Consider the following 23,393-nt stretch of genomic DNA (forward strand, 5'->3'; position numbering starts at 1 on the left):
TGACACATCCCCAAAAGCAAGGGAATCAAGAGCAAAAATAAACGATTGGGACCTCATCAAGATTAAAAGCTTCTGCACAGCAAAGGAAACAACCCACAAAACTAATAGGCAACCAACAGAATGGGAAAAGACAGTTGCAAATGACATTATCAGATAAAGGGTTAATATCCAGAATCTATAAGGAACTCACCAAACTTCACACCCGAGAAACAAACAACCCAGTGAAGAAATGGGCAGAAGATATGAACAGACACTTCTCCAAAGAGGACATCCAGATGGCCAACAGACACGTGAAACGATGCTCAGCATCCCTCCTCATCAGGGAAATACAAATCAAAACCACACTGAGATACCACCTCATGCCAGTCAGAGTGGCTAAAATGAGCAAATCAATACTCCTGTTACAAATACCACAGGTAAAATCAATTTGAATAGTCTTTTGTGCTTGTAGTGACATGTAATCAAATAAGAAAATAAAAATCTAATACATACAAAGTGACCTATTACTAAGAGAGAGTAGCTGAAGAGACCCCCCCCATTTTTATTTATTTGTTAATTTTTAAAATGGTTTTATTTTTACTTTTTTTAGAGAGACAGAGTGTGAACAGGCGGAGGGGTAGAGACACACACAGGCACAGAATCCAAAATAGAGAGAGCCCGACATGGGGCTTGAACCCATGGACTGCAAGACTATGACCTGAGCCAAAGTCAGATACCCAGCCAATTGAGCCACCCAGGAAGCCCTGAAGAGTCCCCAGTTTTAGAAAGGTTCTGCCTCTGCTGTTTTTCTGCTAGGCCCCATTTACTCATGTTCTATATTTTGCATCTCAATAAACCAAAGAAGCTGTATGCCCACCATAATGGGAAACAAAAAAGTTAATCATTCTAGTTTTGTCCTAGGCCTCCAAACATCTGATAACATCTGAGAGTCAGATCCTAAACATGTTCCAGGACATGAGCTTCAAACAAACTTTGGCCAAATGCTGGCATCAAAATCCTTACCTTCAGGGCACCTGGGTAGCTCAGCTGGTTAAGTGTCCAACTCTTGGTTTTGGCTCAGGTCATTTGGCTCACAATTGGTGAGTTTAAGCCTCCACAGGGGGCTCTGTATTAGCCATGTGGAATCTGTTAGGGATTCTCTCTCTCCTTCTCTCTCTACCACTCCCCTGCTTGTTCTCTGTCTCTCTCTCAGAATCAATCAATAAAACCATGAAAAAAAAATCCCTACCTTCGATGATCAGAAAATAACACCTATTATTCACCTGTCACTTGCCTTTGATTAAATCCTACCCTGGACTCTGAAAGAAAATACACCTTCCAGCCCTTTCCAATATAAATGCCTAACCCCAAGTGATGAGACTCATTCTCCATCTCCTGTACTCTGCCTGTTACTTAATGCTATTCAATAAACTCTTTTTTTCACTTCGTGGCTGACATTTGATTTGCATCCTGCATGAAGCCAAGCACCCTCTTGGATAGTCCTGCAGGACTCCTCTCCAGGTTCAAGGACCCAGCCTGTTTGCATCATTACCAAGAAGCATTAATACCAATCAGATTCTATGCCAACATGATATTTATATTATCTTAAATATAAAAAATATCTAACAGTTAGGAATAATTTTCCATTTCTTATGTTTTTATGCCACAATACTGATAAGGAATTAAGTGTCACAATCTGTCAGCCCCTGACAGTATATCTTATATATACTTTAAGCTCTAAAGTGCAAAGTTCAAAATCAACTCAGTACTCAAATGTTAAATCTGTAGATATACTCTTGGTTGTGGTCATTATTTTTTAACCACTGTTTTATTAAACATTATTTAAATAAATGTAAAAGACTTATTAGCTAAGAAAATTCATATGGATATAGATGTAGAAGTTAACACAATACAAGAAATGAGTGTTAGAAATAAGGTTAGAATCTAGATATCTTTTGGAAGACCATGAACTTAGAATTGACTGTGTGTTACTACAATGTTTATCTACTGAAACCAACTACAACACAGTACAAAGCATAAGTGTCTCAGACAGAATGCCCAAGTCATAGTTAATTACATTGTACAGAATAGATACCAAGATACCTTGTATATAATAGGTAGTGAATACTTTTTTTTGAGTAAATGAAATTCGTTAAGTATATCATTATCTAGAAGTTTAACTGGAAATAAAAGAATGCTATTTATTTAGCTACTTGGGTATGTGGAGAAGAGAATGAAAGTATTCAGTTAAGTATGTTCTTCAGGAAATACTTAAATAAAATGAAGTAATTGGTTTTGGAGAGCTGGAAAAAGAATTTAAGTGTTTTCAAATCCATCAGATTGCTGACAGGTGATCAATGTCTAGCTGGCAAATAGAATACATGAGATGAAGCATAATCAAGTTAAAAAAAATTGGGATTTAACTAAGTTTACAGAATTCAAGGGTAGTGATGTCACAAAGATGGTGGAATAGCAGGCCCCACCCTTTGGCCCTCTAACAAAGATCAACATTTAGATAGCTACCTACAAACAGAAACGGTTGTGGCAGAGCTCTGGCGTTCACTTAAGAAACTTCAGCAACACGGTGGCACAAAAAAAACCTGAGAGTAATTACACAAAAAGGGAAGGACAAACAGCTTCGGTTTGCCTGTATCATTGTACAAATCAAGCTGGCATTGGTCAGTGCCAACAGGGAATTCCCTAGGTAAAAACATTCCCCTAACTAGGAAAGTGAGAGTGAGGTGAGTAACCAGCTTCCCTATCCCTCTGGGGCACTTCACGAAGGATCAAGGATCTGCTTTGGTTTTACCCCAACCAGAGAATGGCAAAGCTGAGACAAATAGAGCTTGCTGGGAACAAGGAAGAAAAGCAGAAGCTACTGTAGCAGCCATACAACAGGAGCAAGCACCCTCCACTGACCTGCTCAGCAAGCACTAGCCGCTTTCACTACTGAAGAAACCAATGGCCAAAAGCTGTGGCATACCCCTGAAAAGTTCACTAGTTTAGACCCGCAGCTATTGATTTATATTTGTGACACCAGCTGCCCAAGTCTCTCTACCCACCTTCTGCCAGTGGCCATCCAAAGACCTTCTGGCTTCAAGAATGTAACACACCAACGCAGACTCCTGCAGCTGACATCCACCAACATGCAGGTGCTCAGGGCAAGCCCCCTCCAGTTGTGTACTTATATGCTGCTGACTAAACACGTGTCACCTACCTAAAATGCTGTGTGCACACAATGGTGAGATCCTGCAGCCCCATTAGACCAGGTCCATAGTCAAGGTTCCTACAGCTGCATGTGGGGCCAGATCAAGCCCTGTCTTGTCACTGGCCTATAGCCACTCCAACTATACACCTGCATACCCACTGGCCCAGTCTCCATCACTGACCTCCACATTGCTATGGGTCCAGGGCAAGATCCAACCAACATGGTAGAGAACACAGCCAGATCCAGCTGCCAGCACACATGCTCATCGGTGGCCTGTGCTGTCTGTCCTGACTTCCACCATTACATGTGTTAGCAACTGGCCCCCGCCACAACATAGGCACTTGTACCTGAGTGTGTGCACATGACAGACTCAGCAGTAAGATGCTGCTTATGCTGGTCCCTAGCTGATGGAACAGGAGGAGATGCTGAGAACCCCAAGGGCCCCTGAAGCTTATGTGAATGCCTGGCAGTACTCACCAAGGACCACACAGCTGCCGATACTATGCAGGTGAAGGCCTAATACAATGAGTTGCCATCCACCCCCTCAGATCTGGAGCTACCATATGCACTGGCACTTGGCACCCTGCACCACTAACACTCCCCCTACTTGCAGGTGAGGTCTATACTTACCAAAGTTCAATGTATAAAGCCTGGAAGAGGTGATCACTTCTTCAAATTCACAGACACCTATACAAAGCTATGAGGATTAGGAAGAATCAGGTATACTCTATCACAGGTATATAGTAAACCTCCAATAACTGGTACAGAGAAATAGGGATAAAGGATTTGCCCTACTAAGAATTCAAACTTTCTCTAAACATTCAACCTAGTACTGAAGTCCCAGCTAGAAGGATTAGGCAAGAAAAGGAGATAAAAAGGCACCCAGATTGAAAAAGAAGAAGTAAAACTGTCACAATTTACAGATGACTTGATATTATATGCAGACAACCCTAAAAAGTCCACCAAAAAACTCTTAGAATAAATGAATTCAGCAAAGTTGCAGGACACAAAATCAATAAACAGAAAATTGTTGCACTTCTATAAGCTAAAAACAACTATCAGAAAAAAAAGTTAAGAAGTGTACCTGGGTGGCTCAGTCAGATAAGCATCTGACTCTTGAATTCGGCTCAGGTCATGATCTTATGATTGTGAGATGGAGTCCCCATGCTGGGCTCTGTGCTGAGCATGGAGCCTGCCCAAGATATTCATTCTCTCTCTCTCCCTCTCTCTCTCTCTCTCCTCTCTCTCTCTCTCTCCCTTCCTCCCTCCCCCATGCTTCTCTCCCCCACTCTCATGCTCTCTAAAATAAAAAATAAAATACTTTTTAAAAAGAAAAGAAATTAAGAAAAAAACCCATTTGCAACTACATGGAAAAGAAGAAAATACCTAGAAATAAATTTAACCAAGAAGGGGAAAGACCTGTACACTGAAAACTATAAGACATTGATAAGCAAAAATGAAGAAGACACAAATAAAAAGATATTCTGTCCTCATGAATCAGAAAAATTAACATTTTTAAATGTTCATACAACCCAAGGCAATCTACAATTCAATGTAATCTTGACCAAAATTCCTATGGTATTTTTCATAGAAATAGAACAAATAATTCTGAAATTTATATGGAACCACAAAGACCCCTAATAGTCAAAGCAGTCTTGAGAGAGAAGAACAAAGCTGGAAGCACAATACTCCCTGACTTCAATGATAATATAAAGCTATAGTAATCAACACAGCATGGCATTAGCATAAAAACAGACATATAAATCAATGGAACAGAATAAAACCCAGAAATAAACCCAGGCATATGGTCAATTAATTTATGACACAAAAGTCAAGAATATACAGTTGGAAAAGGACAGTCTCTTCAATAAATGGTGTTGGGAAAACTGGACAGCCATATGCAAAAGAGTGAAAATAGATTACTGTCTTACACCATTCATAAAAATTAACTCAAAATGGGTAAAAGATCTGAATGTAAGACCTGAAACCATAAATCTCCTAGAAGAAAACATAGGCAGTAAGCTCCTACACATCGGTTTTGGCCATGATTTTTTGGATCTGACTCCAAAAGCAAAGGCAACAAAAGCAAAATAAAAAGGTGGGGCTATATCAAACTAAAATGCTCTGCACAGCAAAAAGAATCAACAAAAGGAAAAGACAACCTATGGAATAGGAAAAATATTTACAAACCATGTATCTAATAAGGGGTTAATATCCAAAATACATGATACATACAACTCAAAAGCAGAAAGACAATCAGATTAAAAAATGGGCACAGAACTTTAATGGACATTTTCCTAAAGAAAATGTACAAATGGCCAAGTACATGAAAAGATGCTCAACATCACTAACCATCAGGAAAATGCATATCAAAACCACAATGAGATATTGTCTCATATCTGTTAAGAGTGGCTATTCTCAAAAAGAAAAGATAAAGAGTGCTGGTGAGGATGTGGAGAAAATGGAACCCTGGTGCAATGTTAATGGGAATATAAATTGGTGCAGCCACTATGGAAAACAGTATGGAGATTCTGCAAAACATTAAAAATAGAACTACTATATGATCAAGCAATCCCACTTCTGGGTGTGTATCTGAAGGAGATGAACTTGCTATCTTAAGGAGACCTTACATGTACCTACCATGTTCATTGCAGCATTACTCAACAATAGCCGAGACATGGAAACAACCTATGAATCCATCAACACATGAATTGATAAAAGTGGCGTACATGCACACAAACACCATAGAATATTATTCATCAATAAAAACAAAGGAAATCTTTTAGTTTGTGACATGAATGGACCTTGAGAATGTTAAGTGATATAAGTCAGAGAAAGACAAATACCATATGATCTGACTTACATGTGGAATCTAAAAACATCAAATTCAAAGAAACAGAGAGCAGAATGGGAGTTGCCAGGCCTAGGGTGTGGGGGAATTGGGGAGAGCTGGACAAGGGTGCAAACTTTGAGTTAAAAGATTAATAAATTTGGAGGATCTATGGGACAGCTTGGTGACTACTGTTAACATACTGTTAACAAGTAGTACTGTATACTTGAAAGTTGCTATGAGAATAGAGCTTTAGGGTTCTCACAATAAAAATAAAACAAAACGGTTTATGATGTGAGGTAAAAGAGGAGTTAACTAATCTTATTGTGGTAAACATTTCATAACCTATGTATTAAATCATCACATTTATACATCTTAAATTTACACAATGTTATATGTTAATCATATTTCAATAAAGCTAGAGGAAAAAATTTAATATTTATTTATTTTGGGAGAGAGTATAATGGGGAAGGGGCAGTGAGAGAGGGAGAGAAAGAATCTCAAGTGGGGCTCAATCTCACAAACTGTGAGATCATGACCTGAGCTGAAATCAAGAGTCAGATGCTTAACCCACTGAGTCACCCAGGAGCCCTGGAAAAAATAATTTCTAAGTCACACAAGAAGGCTGGAGATGATAAGGCAGTGTATTAGGTTTCTATTGCTGCTATCACAAATTACCACAGACTTAGTGGATTAAAACAAATCAAGTTTATTATCTTACAGTTAAATAGGACTTAAGTCTGATATAGGTCTAATCAGGTTAAAATAAACGTGGCATTTGGACTGTATTTCTTTCTCAGGCTCTGGGGGAGGATCTATTCGCCTGCAGGCAAAACTTACTTGCAGATGGAACACTAACATCCCATTTCCTTTCTAGCTGTTTGCTGAATGTTGCTCCCACGTTATAGAAATTACCAGCATTCCTTGAGTCATAACACCTTTCCTCTATCTTGAAAGCCAGGAAAAGGCTGAATCCCTCTGAAATTTTTCCTCTGTCTCCTTATTGACCTATTCTGCCTTCCTTTTACATTTCTAGGAGCTCATATTGTGAAACTGGGCTCACTCAGGTAATCCAAGATAATCATCCACCTGCAGGTCTGTGTTCTCAATCAGATCTGCAAAGTCCTTTGTGTTACGTAAAGTAACATATTCACAGATTCTAAGAGTCAAGATGTGGGGATCTTTGGGGATGTATTGTGCTGCCTCCTAAAGGCAGATTCTGAATTCAGTTCCCCCAAAATATTGAGGATTCAAGTATCTTTGCTTTGACTCTCTTTACTGCTGTCTATAGCTTTACCTTGATCTTTGTCTGGCTCCTCTAAATCTTAGGAAGGCAGCCAAGCAGCAACTAGACCTATAGGCTTCCTTGTTTGCGGTCATTAATAGAGACACTGCCTTCATCTCAGGATTTCCAGGCAAGTCTCATGCTGTATCTTAATGAACCATACTGACCAGGCTTGTACATCAGTAAACCAATAAAGGAGAATAGGACAAAAAATAGTTTATACTATGTAAAATAATGTGAAATGTTGTTAGAAAGACTATAGTCTACTAACTTGGTTACCCTTTGCACACACTCTTCTTCTAACACATATACTTTCAAAAACGTGTAGGCTCACACAAAACACTTTCAATCTACCTCACAAAAAGGGAACATGCCATGGAAAATGCCATCCTGTTACTGCATCTAACTTCAGATGCACGATTTGAGTACATGCCTTCATTTCCAACAGGTCTGGATACAGATTCTTATAGTTAACATCCATTAAGGTAATATATAGCTACAAGATTATTATCTACACCCAAAACACATTGGTGAAGGAAAAAAACAGGATAACTACAATTAAATTCAGAAAAGTGAACAATGATACAGCAATGGTCAGTGTTAACTGGCCCTTAGCACACACTATATCCTTTTGAAAAGCAGCAGCTAGGGTTCTTTACCCTCAAAATTCCAAAGGCTAGTAACCATAGAAAGATCATGTTTAGACAATGGTTGCAGTTAGGACTTTCAGTCTCCTGGCAACAAGCTTCTGAAAACTTCCCATCCTCCAAGGCTCTGAATTTGAAATGGCCTTTACCTACTGCATTCCAATTAGAAACTATCAATTTCTTCCCCCAAATTGCATTTAAAACATATCTTTACTGTATAAACCTGAGTAGTTTCCATTTACCCAGAAGAAAATACTTAAAAGGAGGTACTGGGAAGGTTGAAGGCAACAAGTGTGTTCTGTAGCATACTTACCTTACCTCCTGTTAAATCTCTTTTCTAAACCTGAATTCAAACTAACTTCAGAAAAGATGAATTCTTTACCTCAATATAATCTCAGGAAGCTGATCTGTGAAACCACAAGAAGAAAGAATCTTTCTTACCAGATCTGAAATCTGAATTTTAAAGGCCTTTTGGGTCCAAGCAGGACATGATCAAGGCACTTCAATATCCTGAATTTTCTGTATAATATCCTCCCAAACCATAGCCTCAAGAAGCAAATGGTTATGCCCCAAAGTATAAGGGAATATCACCAACTTCTCAAGTTGGCACCCTTACTGCCCTCTCTCAAACTTAAATCCATAGTTTAGAATCTCTTACTTGCCAGTACCCCTTTCCCAGTTTCTCAGCTGGAATGCACAGGAACTTGTTCAAACTGGCTTAAGAATAAGCTGACTTCTTAAAACAAGAAGTTCAGAAATCTTGCAGCTTTTATCAGGGTCGACAGATTCCGTGGCTCCATATGTGATCAAGGATCCAGGTTTTTTCCATCTCTTTGTCCTGCTGGCATCAGCTTTAGGGTCATCCTAACACTAGTCTCTTTATTACCTCAATTGTGCTATCAGCTTAAGCAAAACGCCTTCTTGTTCACATCAGATTGGCTTATCTTTCCTAGAGACCCCCACGCCAATCCATCTTCAGTGTGTTACTGACCCAAATTGATTTTAGTTCAGCTCACTCTTGGAATCAATCACTGTTAAAGTAAATGAAGTAAACCACGGATGGCTCAGACTACATCTGGGGTGAAACATAAACTGAGATGTTAAGTACTAATTCAACAATAACATTAAGTTGGGTACTGACAATTTTTAAAATGATATCCTTTCAATACATTTGAAATGTTTAAAAGTAAGTAATCTTAAAAAGGGTCAAACTGATACAAATAAGGTAATGGACTTCAGAATAAATCCATTTCACTTTTACCAATTAATACCAGCTCAAGTTTAACTCTTCAAAGCATCTCTCAAAACTCTTAAGAATAATCAGTCCCTCATCTGTGCACCTGTATCTTTATGATAACGCTGTATTTTATATTTAGCTAGAATGTGAACTCTTTAAGGCTGAGGAAAAAACATTCATTTTCTCTGAGGGTATCAAACATAGTGTCTGACACAACAGGCACTCAAATGTTTAATGAATGACTGAATACACAGGTGTTTAGATTATTAATGCTTTTACCGATTTCAGACTTAAGAAGTGATAGATGGAATGCAGATAAGTGGAAATAGGTATCCTTCTGGAGATATTTGCTTTTGCTGAGCCCACAGACATATTAACTCCTCTAAGGAGAGTGGTAAAAAGAAAAGCCAGAAGCAGTTGATGTTACTAAACCTTTTCTTTTCATTCTATTATTTTCTTCTGCTAACCATTCTTCTCTATTTTTCCTTTTGTTTTTTTCCCACTTATGCCTTAAGGTTAATTGGGGCCCATTAAAACATAACTGAGTTTTAAAAAATGAAACAGAAATTTGAACACATTACTAAAACTGGAATGATACAGAGAAGATCAGTATGGCCCCCTGTGCAAGGATGATATGCAGATTGGTGAAGTGTTCCATCAGAAAAAAAAGAAAGAAAAATTTAACTTAATTTAACAATTAAGTGTCCACTGTGTTGCCAGTTTCATACTATGGACATAAACACGAAGATAAAACTCATAATGCAAGAGAATCTGACAAAACCAATATATTGTAGTAAGAAAAATGAGTATAAAGTACTATGGGAAACAACTGAGTTTGTCTAATTGGGCAAATACCTAAGAAGCCAATAAATCCTGTACTTGTTGGTTATTTGCAATGTTCTTACATACCTTGTATTGTTGCATAGTTCTAATTTCTCTGCTAATGTTAACAGGTTATAAATTAAGTGTTGGGCAGGGGGAGCATTACAAAAAAGGATAAAAATTTAAAAAGCCTAAAAGTGCTGAAATCAAAGAGCAATACCAGGAATTAATTTGATCAAACTGTTACTTCAATCTGGAAGGGGCAGGATATATCTAGTCCATTCTACTTTTGCTCAAAACTGTGGTTTCTAGACAAAAGAATATACTATCAACTAAATCTGTCATTCTCACCAATTCTCTCAAAGTAAAACCAGGGGATAAGTATGTTTGAGTCAAGAGGAATTGATTTGTAAACAAAAAAAGGAACCCAAAACATTCCAAAATGAGTTCTAAGTATGGGTCCTGGATCAAACTACAGTTAGGTTTTATGTTAAATGCAAATTGATAAAAGGAGAAAATTTCAGAAAATGAAAAAGCTAAACTGTGTTCACATAAGATCTAGACCTATAAATACAAAATGTTTATAATGATGAGAAATTGCATATGCCTTTCTTCTTTATCAAAACAACATAACGGATTATGCCTTCCCAAAAAGTACAAATAGTACTTTTAAAAAATTAACATCAGAAATAGTTGTATACTTGAAACTAATGTAAACACTATGTGTTAACTATTCTCAATTTTTTTTTCAGAAAAAAAAATAGTGGCTCTAATGGAATAGCAGGAAATAGCCAGATATAATCCTGCCAAACTAAAACATCAACTAAGTCTTTTAATGGTTGAGTCAAGGAAAAAAAGTTATTTTTCTGAATTCTTTTTATTTTTTTAATGTTTGTTTAGTTTTGAGAGAAAGACTGAGTGCGAGTGGGGGAGGAGCAGTCAGAGAGGGGGACACAGAATCTGAGGCAGGCTCCAGGCTCAGAGCTGTCAGCACAGAGCCTGACGCGGGAACTCCCAAGCTCTGAGATGATGACCTGAGCCAAAGTCAGACACTTAACCAACTGAGCCACCCAGGCCATTATTTTTCTGAATTCTTTAACTGCTGTTTTATATTATGCAGAAGGCACAAAGAATCTATGAAATAGCTGCTTAATAAATGTGCTGGTGTATGCTTCTGAAAAACTTATCAGGATTAAAAAATTAAAAGGGTCTGAAATCTGGCTACATTATCTGTAAAATTTATTAATCAAAATCTCAAACTTAGCTCTTCACTATTACACAAGCCTATGAGAAGCCAAAAAATAGTGCATGAACAATCTCTGTACTTATTTTCTTAGTAGTACTTACCCAATTTCAAATGGTAGAAATTACTAATTCATATAAGACTTCATAGTAAAAAAAAAAATTTCAACCTTTAGGTCACAGTAACTTACCTCTTAGAAGTAAATTTTTTTTCCAGATTCTCATTGTGAACCAGTTTTGTATCCCCAAACTGCCATGATGATTGTAGATCACAGCCTACATCAAGCCGGCACTGGTTAAGAGTATCATGTATGAAACTATACTCTCTAGTATTGGTGCAACAAGGTGACAAGTAAACTAAAGATAAAGAAAAGGGAAAGTAGTTATTTGACTTTAAAATTACATCTTTGTACAGCTACACAATCACAGATACAACTATAATATCAAAACCAGAAAAATAACTGGTACAATCCACAGATCTTAAGATTTTTATCAGTTTTACATGTACTTGTATGTGTGTGTATAGTCCTATGCAATTTTACCATATGTATAGATTCATGGCAACCACTATAATCAGGATCCATCACCACAAAGTTCTCCCTTATGCTACTGTTTTATAAAAAGGATCATACTGGTAACCCTATTTCCCTTCTCTGCCTCTAAGTCTTGAAAACTACTAATCTGTTCTCCATTTTCTTTTTTTTTTTAATGTTTTATTTATTTCTGAGAGAGAGACAGAGACAGCATGAGCAGGGGAGGGTCAGAGAGAGAGGGAGACACAGAATCTGAAACAGCCTCCAGGCTCTGAGCTAGCTGTAAGCACAGAGCCCAACAAGGGGCTAGAACCCACAAACAATGAGATCATGACCTGAGCCGAAGTTGACCGCCCAACTGACTGAGCCACCCAGGAGCCCCTCCATTTTCTTTTTTTTTTTTTAATTTAATGTTTATTTATTTTTTGAGAGACAGAGGGTGAGGAGGGGAAGCCCAGAGAGAGAAGGAGACACAGAATCTGAAGCAAGGAGGCTCCCAGCTCTGAGCTGTCAGTACAGAGCCTGACGCGGGGCTTGAAGCCACGCACCATGAGATCATGACCTGAGCCGCGTCGGCCGCGTAACCAACTGAGCCACCCAAGCGACCCTGTTCTCTATTTTCTATACCTCTGTCATTTCAAGAATGTTTTGTAAGTAAAATTTTGTATTTGTGACCTGTGGACATGGGCTTTTTTCATTCAAGATAATTCCTCTGAGATCCAACTAAGTTGTTATTTCAGTACATGGTTTCTTTTAATTGCTGAGTAAGTATTCCATAGTATGGTTGTACCGTAATCTAACCATTCACTCACTGTAAACCTAGGTGGTAGCCAAGTTTTGGGTATTACAAATAAAGCTGCTATGAACATTTGTGTATAGATTTTTGTGTGGACCTAAGTTTTCATTTCTCTGGGATATATGTCCAAAAGTACAATTGCTGGGTTATATGGTAATTGCATGTTTAGTGTTTTAAGAAACCATCAAACTGTTTTTCAAAGAGTGGCTGAGCTATCTTACATCTCTACTGGTTATATGACTGATTTGGTTTCTCCATACCTTTGCTAACATTTGGCATTATTATTCTTTTTTTTTTCTTTAAATGTTTTATTTATTTCTAGGAGAGAGAGAGAGACAGCGTGAGCAGGGGAGGGTCAGAAAGAGAGGGAGTCACAGACTGAAACAGGCTCCAGGCTCTGAGCCGGCAGTCAGCACAGAGCCCGACGCGGGGCTTGAACCCACGAACCGCGAGATCATGACCTAAGCGAAAGTCGGACGCTTAACCAACTAAGCCACCCAGGTACCCCATATTTGGCATTATTATTCTTTTAATTTCAGCTGTTTCAACAAATCTGTAGTGTTATCTTATTGTGGTTTCCATTTCCTTAATGGCTATGATGTTGAACATCTTTTTATATGCTCATTGCTATCTATACACCCTATTTAGGGAAATGTCTGTTCATGTCTTTTTCCTTACTATTGTAATGTCTTTTTTTTCTTACTTTTGAATTTTCAAAGCACTTTACATGTTCAAGATACGAGTTCTTAGATACATGATTTACAAGTGTTTATGAGGATGTAGAGAAAAAAGAACCTTTGTGCACTGTTGGTGGGAATGTTAGTTCTTCAAAAAATTAAAAACAGAAATACCATATGATTCAGTAATTCCACTAATGGGTTTTTACCCAAAGAAAATGAAAACACATATGTGAAAAGATATATGCACCCCTATGTTTACTGAAGCATTATTTACAATAGCCAAGATATGGAAGAAGCCCAAGTATCGAATTGTAGATGAATGGATAAAGATGTGGTATACAGGGGTGCCTGGGTGGCTCAGTCAGTTGAGCATCTTACTTTGGCTCATGTCATGATCTCAAAGCTAATGGGTTCAAGCCCTGATTCAGGCTCTGTGCTGATAGCTCATAGCCTGGAGCTGCTTCAGATTGTGTGTTTCCTCTGCCCTTCCTCTCCCCCCTAAAGATGTGGTATATATATTTACAATACAATACTACTCAGTCACAAAAAAGGATATGATCTTGCCATCTGCAACATGGATGGACCTAGAGGATATTATGCTAAATGAAATAAGTCAGAAAGAGAAAAGACAAATACCACATGATTTCACTTATATGTGGAAAATAAAATACAAAAAGTAGAATTGGACCTATAAATAGAAAAACTAATGGCTGCCTGACAGAAGAGGGGTGGGAGGATGGGCAAAATGGGTAAAGGAAAGTAGCAGATATGGGTTTCCAGTTATGGAATAAGTAAGTCATGGGGAGAAAAGTTAGAGCATAGAGAATATAGTCAATGGTACTGTAACAGTGTTGTACATTGTATGGTGACACACAGTAGCTACACTTATGGGGAGCAAAGCATAATGTATAGAGTTGTTGAATGACTATGCTGTACACCTGAAACTAATGTAACATTGTGTGTCAACTATACTCAAAATAAAAAACCCAAAACCTTACATTTCCTTCCACTAAGCTTGTCCTTTCACTTACCTAACAGTCTTTCACAAAAGTTTTTAATTATGATGAGGCCAATTTATCAACTTTTTCTTTTTTTTAAAGTTTATTTGTTTTAGTAATCTCTACACCCAATGTGAGGCTCAAATTCATGACCCCAAGATTAAGAGCTACATGCTCTTCTGACTGAGACAGTCAGACACCCCAATTTTTCTTTTCTAGATTGTGCTTTTGACATCACGTCTGAGAAGCGTTCTAGATTCTTCAGATGTCCTGTCATGTTTTCTTCTAAAAATTTTAGTTTCACATTTTCCATTTAAACCCATGATTCTTTATTTTTCCACAATTTTAGTTTTAAGTAATCTCTATACCAAGTGCGGGGCTCAAACTCACAACCTTGAGATCAAGAGTTGGATGCTCTAGGGGCGCCTTGGTGACTCAGTCAGTTAAGCATCCGACCTCCGCTCAGGTCATGATCTCATGGTTCGTGAGTTCAAGCCCTGCATCAGGGAGGGAGCTGATTATTCTGGAAGCCTGGAGCCTGCTTCGGATTCTGTGTCTCCCTCTCTCTCTGCCCCTCTCCCTCTCACACTCTCTCTGTCTCATTCAAAAATAGAAAATAAAAACATTAAGAAAGTCACATACTCTACAAAATGAGCTAGCCAGGCCTCATCCATGATTCATCTTTAATTATGTTTTGTGTGAAGTGGGGGAAGTTCATTTTCTTGCCTATGGATGCTGTCTAATTGCTCCAGCAATATCTGATGAAAAGACTACCTTTCCTCCATTGAATATACTTTGGTAAAAATTAATTGAAAGAAAATCAAGCAAGCATATTAATGTGGGTTTATTTCTGGAATCTCTATTCTGTTCCACTCATGTGTCTGTTCTTTTGCCATTGCTATACTATCTTGATTACTGTAGCTACAGAGTAAGCTACAGAGTAATTACACTTTATTTTTCTATTTCAAAATTGTTTAAGCTATTCTAGTTTCTTTGCCTTTTCATGTAAATTCAAGAATAAATTTATTTACAAAAAGACTTGCTGGGGTTTTGAGAGCAATGGCAAAAAATCTAAACTTTGGAGAACTGACATCTTAATTATGCTGTCTTCTAATCCATGAATTTAAGTACACTTCCCCAATAACAGATTCTCTTTGATTTCTTTCATCAGCATTTATTGTTTAAAGCATAAAAACACTGTACATGTTTTTGTTAGACCTCTAAATGTGTATTTCATGTTTTGACCTATTGTAAATGGCATTATGTTTGATATTTGTTTTAATTTTCATGTGCTCTTTGCTTATAAAAATTTAATTGATTTTTTCCATTTTTAAAAAATTGAGACATAGTTGAGTTAGCACACAATATTATATTAGCTTCAGGTATACAGCATAAGTGATTCAACAATTACATACATTACAAAATGCTCACCACAATAAGCATAGTTACCATCAGTCACAATCCAAACTTACTACAATATTATTAATTACCACCCCCCCCAGACTGTACTTTTCATTCCCATGATTTATTTTATAACTAACTGGAAGATTGTGTTTCCTGATCCCCTTCACCTATTTTGACCATCCCCCCTACCTCTCTCTCCCCTTTAGCTACCCCTAGTTTCTTCTCTGTATTTATGAGTCTATTTCTGCTTTTTGTTTGTTCACTTGTTTTTTTTAGATTCCACATGTTAAGTGAAATCATATGGTATTTGTGTTTTTCTTAACTTATTTCACACAGTGTAATACCCTCTAGGTCCATCCATGTTGTCACAAATGGCAAGATTTTATTCTTGTTTATGTTCCTGTGTGTGTGTGTATGTACACATACCCCATCTTCTTTACCCATTCAACCATCCATGGACACTTGGGTTGCTTCTATGATTTTTCTATTTTGATCTTGCATCCACTGACTTTGTTGGACTTATTAGCTGGAGGGTTTTTTTGTTTTTTAGATTTTTTTTTAGGATGTCCTATGTTATCTTTAAACAGAAAGTGTTATTTATTCTTTTCCAATCTCTACGTTTTTAAATTAATTTCATTCATTTTTTGCACTGGCTACAATTTCCAGTACTATGTTGATAAGAGAATGTTCTTGCCCTTTTCTCTTGCAGAGAAAATTTCAGTTCTTCGTCATTAAGTGTGATATTAGCTACAGTTATTTTTAACATACTCCTTATCAAGTTGAAATTGCCATGTTCTTAGTTTGCTGGGTCTTTAACGTAAGTGTTGAAACTTCTCAAATGCTTTTTTTTGGGGGGCATTAATTAATATGATCATGCGACTGTTCTTTATCCTGCAAATACAGAGTCACTTCCAAATACAAAACCAGGCTTGCATCCCTCAAATAAATTTCCTTTGGTACTTTGGTCTAATTCATTTTATATACAGTGCTGCTGAATTTGCTTATATTTTGTATAAGATTTCTGCACCAATATTTATGATGGATACTGGCATGTGCTGTTCTTTTTTTGTATTACCTTTGTCTGGTTTTAATATCATAAAATTATTTTCTATGTTCTGGAAGAACTTCTATGGAATTTGTATTAACTCTTTTTTAAATGTATAGCATTCTGGGGCACCTGCGTGGCTCAATCAGTGGAGTGTCTGAGTTTGGCCCAGGTCATGATTTCATGTCAAGCCCTGCAGTGTGCCCACTGCTGCCAGTGCAGAGCCCGCTTCAGATCCTCTGTCCCCCTCTCTCTGCTTCCTCCCCAGCTTATGCTCACTCTCTTTCAAAAATAAAATAAACATTTAAGAAAATAAATAAATAAAATTTTTAGAATTCTCCAGTGAAACCATCTGAGTCTGGAGATTTCTTTTCCAACAATGTTTTGTAACTTTATAGTTTCTGACAATTGGGCCCATTTCATCTAAGTTGTCAAGTTTACGTAAGTAGATCTGTTCACAGTATTCCTTATTAACCCTCAATGCTGTAGGTCAGAAATGATATCCCACTTCATTCTTGATAATGGTAATTTGTAACATTTGTGTCTTCTATCAGTCTTGCTAAAGGCCTGTCAAGTTTTTTATTTTTTCAATCAACCAACTATTTTTCATTGATTTTCCTCCTTTGCTTGTTTTGGGCTTGATATTCTTTTCTTATTTTCTTAAGGCAGAAGCTGATATTACTGTTATGAAATCATTCCTATTTTTAAAAAGTTCAATTCCAGGACAGTTAACATACAGTGTTAACATATAGTTTCAAGTGTACAATATAGTGATTCAACAATTCTATATGTTACTCAGTGCTCATCAAGATAAATGTACTCCTAACTCCCTTCACCTACCATCTCCCTACCCACTTCCCCTCTGGTAATCATCAGTTTGTTCTCTATAATTAAGAGTCTGGTTTTGGCTTGTCTTTCTTTTTTTATTATAATTTTTTAATGTTTGTTTATTTTCTGAGAGAGAGAGAGACAGAGTATGAGCAGGGAAGGGGTAGAGAGGGAGACACAGAATCCAGGCTCCAGGCTGTGAGCTGTCTGCACAGAGCTGGATGGGGGGCTCAAAATGATAAACAGTAAGATCATGACCTGAGCCAAAGTCAGATGCTTAACTGACTGAGGCACCCAGGTGCCCCACTGGCTTGTCTCTTTTCAATTTTATTCATTCATTTTCTTAAATTCCACATATGAGTGAAATCACATGGTATTTGTCTTTCTCTGACTTATATCGCTTGGCATTATACTCTCTAGGTCCATCCATGTTGTTGCAAATGGCAAGATTTCATTCTTTTTTATGGCTGAATAGGATTCCACTGTGTGTGTGTGTGTGTGTGTATGTGTGTGTGTGTGTGTGTATTCCACATCTTCTATATCCATTCATCTATCAATGGACATTTGGGCTGCTTCCATAATTTGGCTATTGTGAATAATACCTCAATAAACACAGAGGTTTTTGAATTAGTGTTTTTGTATTCTTTGTATAAATACCCAGTTGTGGAATTACTAGATCACATTAAATCCTTCCTATTTTTTAATGTTAAGTATTCAGTGCTATAAATTTGTTAGAAATGCTTCAGCTGTGTCCCTCAAATTCTGTTATATTGTATTTTCATTTTGATCCAGTGCATTTTATTTCCCTTGAAATCTCATGAATATTTAGAAATGTATTGTTTATTTTCCATGTGTTTTGAGACCTTTCTATTACTTTCTATGAATTTCTTCTTTGTATATGGTCCAAGAACATATTCTGTATGACTTCAACTCTTTACGTACATTGAGATGTGTTTCATAGCCCAACATGTCGTCTCTCTTGGTGTCAAATGAAGTGTTGTAAAGAATATCTATTCTGCTATTGTTGGGTGAAGTCATGATAAATGTCAACTAGATACTGTTGTTAGGTGGTGTTAAGTACTTCTGTATCTTTGCTGATTTTCTGCCTTAATAGTTCTATCAATTGTTGAGAGAAGTATGCTAAAGTCTCCAGCTATAATTCTGGGTTTGTCCATTTCTTCTTTCAGTTCTAACAATTTTGCTTCATGTATACTGAAGCGCTATTGTTTGATGTATACACATTAAGATTTGCTGTGTTTTATTGACCCTTTCTTTCATCATTATGCAATATTCCTCTTCGTTCCTGGTAATTTTCTTTCCTCAGTAGTCTACTTTATCTGATATGAATAAAGCTAGTCTTGCTTTATTTTGATTGTTTGCATGGCCTATCTTTCTGCCTATGTTACTTAAAAAATGTATATCATATCTGAAGTGAATTTATCAACATTATAAACTTCAGTAAATTTTTAAAATACATTGCATCAACCCCTGGTTTTTAATTGGCATAGATCATTTACACTTAATATAATTGATATGTTAGGGCTTAAGCCTGCCATTTATTGGTTTATTTTTTCCTCCATTGTTCAATTCTCTATTTCATTTTCCTGACTTCCTGCAGGTTTATCAAACATTTAAAAAATTCATTTTGATCTATTTTTATAAAAATCTTTTAATTCAGAGGTAACTGTACGTTCACATGTAGTTGTAATATATAATACAGAGAGTACCTATATTCCCATTCACCCAACTCCTTCCAATAGTAATATCTCACTTTAAATTTTTTTTTAATGTTTTATTTATTTCTGAGAGAGAAAGAGACAGCGTGAGCAGGGGAGGGTCAGAGAGAGAGGGAGACACAGAATCTGAAACAAGCTCCAGGATCTGAGCTGGCTGTCAGCACAGAGCCCGACACAGGGCTCAAACTCACGAACCATGAGATCATGACCTGAAGTTGGACGCTTAACCGACTGAGCTACCCAGGTGCCCCAACATCGCACTTTATAATTATTTCCTCTCTATACACGGAGAATCACATCAGAGAATGTTATAATTTTTTCTCCAACTGTCAAACATAACTACAAAACTCAAGAGAAGGATGGCCCATTACATTTCCCTATATTTTGAATTCCAATTATTCTTCCTTCATTCCTAAGGTTCCCAGCTTCCTCCTTTTGTCATTATGTTTAGAGAACTTTGTTTAGTCATTATTTCAGGGTGGATCTGCTGATGAAAAAATTTTTAATTTACTTCATCTGAAAATGTCTACTTTACTTCTATTCCTGAAAGGTATTTTTGCCAGGGACAGAACTCTATGTGGACAGTTTTCTTTCTACACTTAAACAACATCATGCAACCTCTTCTGGGTTCCATGGTTTCTAATGAGAAATCTTCTGTCATTCAAAAACATTTTCCCCAATATGGGTACCTGGCTGGCTCAGTTGGTAAAGCACATGACTCTTGATCTTGGGGGTCATGAGTTTAAACTCCCTATTGGGCATAGAGCTTACTTAAAAAAATTTTTCCCCTATAGATATGTGGTTGCTCTAGTTTATTCCCTTTGCCAAATTTGGGAAATTCTTTAGCCAACATTTTTTCAAGTACTTTTCCACACTCTTTCTCTTCTACTTTGAGGATGCTGAGGACAAAGATATTAAATCTTTTATTAGTGTTCCACACGTCCTTGAAGCTCTGCTATTTTCTTCTCTGTGTGTGGGTATGTTTTCCTGTGTTGTTCAGGCTGAGCAATTTCTATTGTTATTATCTCAAATTCACTGACTCATCCCAATGTCTTCTCAACTCTTCTCTGGAATCCATCCACTGAGTTTTTATTTTGAATACTGTAGTTTTCAGTTCCAAAATTTGTACTTGGTTCGTTATTACATTTTTCTATTCGTTTGTTGAGATTTTCTATTTTTTCATTTGTTTCAAGAGTGTTCATAATTGCTTACTGAAACATCATTATAATGGCTGCTTTAAGAGCCTTGTCAGATAATTCCAACATCTGTTTCATCAGAGTATTGGCATCTATGGATTATCTTGTCTCATTCAAGTTGATATTTTTCCTGGTTGGTGGTAAATGAGTGATTTCAAAAATTTTATTTTGGTCATTTTGGATATTGTTAAGAGATTCTGGATCATATTTAATCTTGGGTTAAGCTTCTACTGAAATTGAGCTAATAGGGGAAACTGCCAGTAAGGAAGGGGAGGCACTAATTCCTTACCACCGGATGGGACCAAAGTCCTGGATCTCTACAGAGTCTCCAATGACACCTTGTGCAGGATGCTCTGTTACCATGAGAAGGCTGTAGAATTTACTGCTCCTGACTCTGCCTCCACTGCCAATGTGGGAAAGGGACAGGTGTCTTGTAACTGGCAGGTGTGATAGGAGTCCATGCTCTATATTTGGTCTTCACTGACTCTATTCCAAGTGAGAAGGGGTAACTCACCACCACAGGGCAGGGATGGAAAACCACTGACACTACAAGGGAGGGGTGACAGGAAGGGGAACCTGTTACTGCCATGAAGGGGAGAGGCACGGGTGGAAGTCTAAGCCCTCCACTCAGCCTTGCTAACAAAGGTGTACTGGTTATATTTCCTCCCCCCCTAAATTTTTGTAGGAGTAAGGTGTATATTGTCAAATAAGTTTCTTTCTAAGATGTGTATTTCCTAGTCCTCTGCAAGGGAGAAGACACTTTTCTTGGGGTTTTCTGCGTCTATTCCAGCTGGCATTTCTGGACTGTTGGCATCTAATCCGAGACATGGAGGAAACATGTCACTGCAGTGACATTCTTTGAGTCCCAGGGTACTTAAGCGGTCCATCTTCTTCTCTACACCTTTCAAAGTCTTCTAGTATTTGTTTTGTGTATGATGGACAGCATTTCTAAGTGTACTTAGTGAAAGGGATAGGAGACATGTCTGTTTCATTTTGTGTGAACCAAAGGTACATGTGTGTTTAAGGAGTTAAAGGCATAATTTAATCTAATTTATATAGTCAAAACAACAGATGAACACAAACTAAGAAGCAGAAAAATGCAGTAATAGTTATGAAATAATCCCATCTTCCATGGAAATAGTAAATGTTACCTTTCCCAGCTGCCCTCCTAATCTTGGGAATAGTGAACTTCTTCAAAGGATTGTCTTCTACACCAGCAAGTAATAAAGGTTCACTGGTTGAGTTCATTTTCAATAGTGTCCTATGTTTAGCAATCTCTTTCATTTCCATTTTGTTGGTGGCCTAAAATCAACCCGAAATTATTATTAAACAAAAGGTCAATTAATATGTAAGAGGTAATGGCAGTAAAACTGTTTAAAATTTCTTACATGGAGTTGAATACATAGTCTTGGTCACACTCACAACAGGTTCCAAACTCAATTTGTCAGGTTACCCAAAATAAAAAATGAATTAACAGCTTCAGCTTTTATATAATGCTTTAAATATTTATTTTGTAGCTTCTAACAGACCCTTTCTATGTAATTCATATAATTGTAATTGGGTAACTAAAAGTGTGTGTTCCTGAAAAGCTTAATAACTTTCAAACAACAATTTTTAAAAAATATTTATTTAATTTTGATGGGGTAGGGACAGAGACAGAAGGGTACAGAGGACCTGAAGCAGGCTCCATGCTGACAGCAGTGAGCCCGATGCAAGACTCGGGGGCTCATCAACTGTGAGATCATTACCTGAGCTGAAACCAGACATTCAACCGACTGAGCCACCCAGTCACCCCTGAACAACTATTTTTTATTAACATTTGGTAAAATTCCTGCCATATACTATGTTTTTAGAAGTATTTTGTCTATACACTTCTGTGAACAGAATGAATTCTCTAAATTAGAATCTATTCCTGTGGAAGAAACTTAATTAAAGTTATAAACCAACTACTACAGAACTATCCCTACAATGGATTGCCTAAAAAGTCAATCATTGGCTAATGTTCCATAGTATCACTCTATAAGTGGATTAACACCTCATATATTGTCATACCGTAACAAGTTTCTTTTCCTCCCTCCTCCTTTCTCTCTTCAACCCTCCGTCCTCCCACCTAATACATATAGTAATTCTTAACCTTTCAAGTAGAACTTATACTAGGTACTCAAGGAGAGTTACGGAGTCTACACACAGAGAAATATACGGAGACATGGATTTTTCATACCATTTCATAATATGGTTCATGGACCACCTGATAGCCACCAACTTCTTAGTTCAAACTTAGATCATAATCTACATTAAGAGCTGCCAAAATTCTACAGAAGGATCACAAAGGATAAAATTCTACAGAAGGTTCACAAAAGATATTCCCTTTAATCCCACTCCGCCTTTTATAGAAGATGATCTTACAATCTCCCAAACATGTATCAGAATAGGGAATTGACAGAAACCTCTAGAAAGAGAAGAAAATCAGCCTTTCTCTCATGTAGCCTCACTGATAGACACAGTGGTATTGCTGCCTAACAAGAATACCTACAAGAGAATGTAAACTGGTGCAGCCCTTCTGGAAAAGAGTGTGGAGGTTCCTAAAAAATTAACAATAGAACTCCTCTATGACCCAGCAATAGCACTGCTAGGAATTTACCCAAGGGATATAGGAATGCTGATGCATAGGGGCACATGTACCCCAATGTTCATAGCAGCACTCTCAACGACAGCCAAAACACAGAAAGAGCCTAAGTGTCCATTAACGGACGAATGATCAAGAAGATGTGGTTTATCTATATGATGGAATACTACATGGCAATGAGAAAGAATGAAATCTGGCCATGTGTAGCAACATGGATGGACCTTGAGGGTGTTATGCTGAGCGAAATAAGTCAGGCAGAGCAGGACAAATACCATATGTTTGCACATATAGGAGGATTAGG

General features: G+C 37.3%; 1 protein-coding gene and 1 non-coding gene across 2 annotated transcripts in view; one reads left to right on the forward strand and one right to left on the reverse strand.

Moving 5' to 3' along the window:
- Positions 1-21,756, reverse strand: part of TEX15 (testis expressed 15, meiosis and synapsis associated) — a 57,121-nt gene extending 35,365 nt beyond the window's left edge. The window contains exons 1-2 of the mRNA XM_039220621.1: positions 21,618-21,756; positions 11,442-11,607 (exon numbers count right to left, since the gene is read on the reverse strand). Coding sequence (XP_039076552.1) covers positions 11,442-11,607; positions 21,618-21,756 — 305 coding nt within the window. The remainder of the gene's footprint in view (positions 1-11,441; positions 11,608-21,617) is intronic.
- On the forward strand, positions 9,743-9,850 carry LOC120223192. The gene has a single exon (XR_005526227.1). It is a non-coding gene; the product is annotated as a U6 spliceosomal RNA (small nuclear RNA).
- Positions 21,757-23,393: the final 1,637 nt, after the last annotated feature.

This window comes from Hyaena hyaena, unplaced genomic scaffold (genome assembly GCF_003009895.1).
Source record: "Hyaena hyaena isolate Hyena2069 unplaced genomic scaffold, ASM300989v1 scaffold_17, whole genome shotgun sequence".
Lineage (NCBI taxonomy): Eukaryota > Metazoa > Chordata > Mammalia > Carnivora > Hyaenidae > Hyaena > Hyaena hyaena.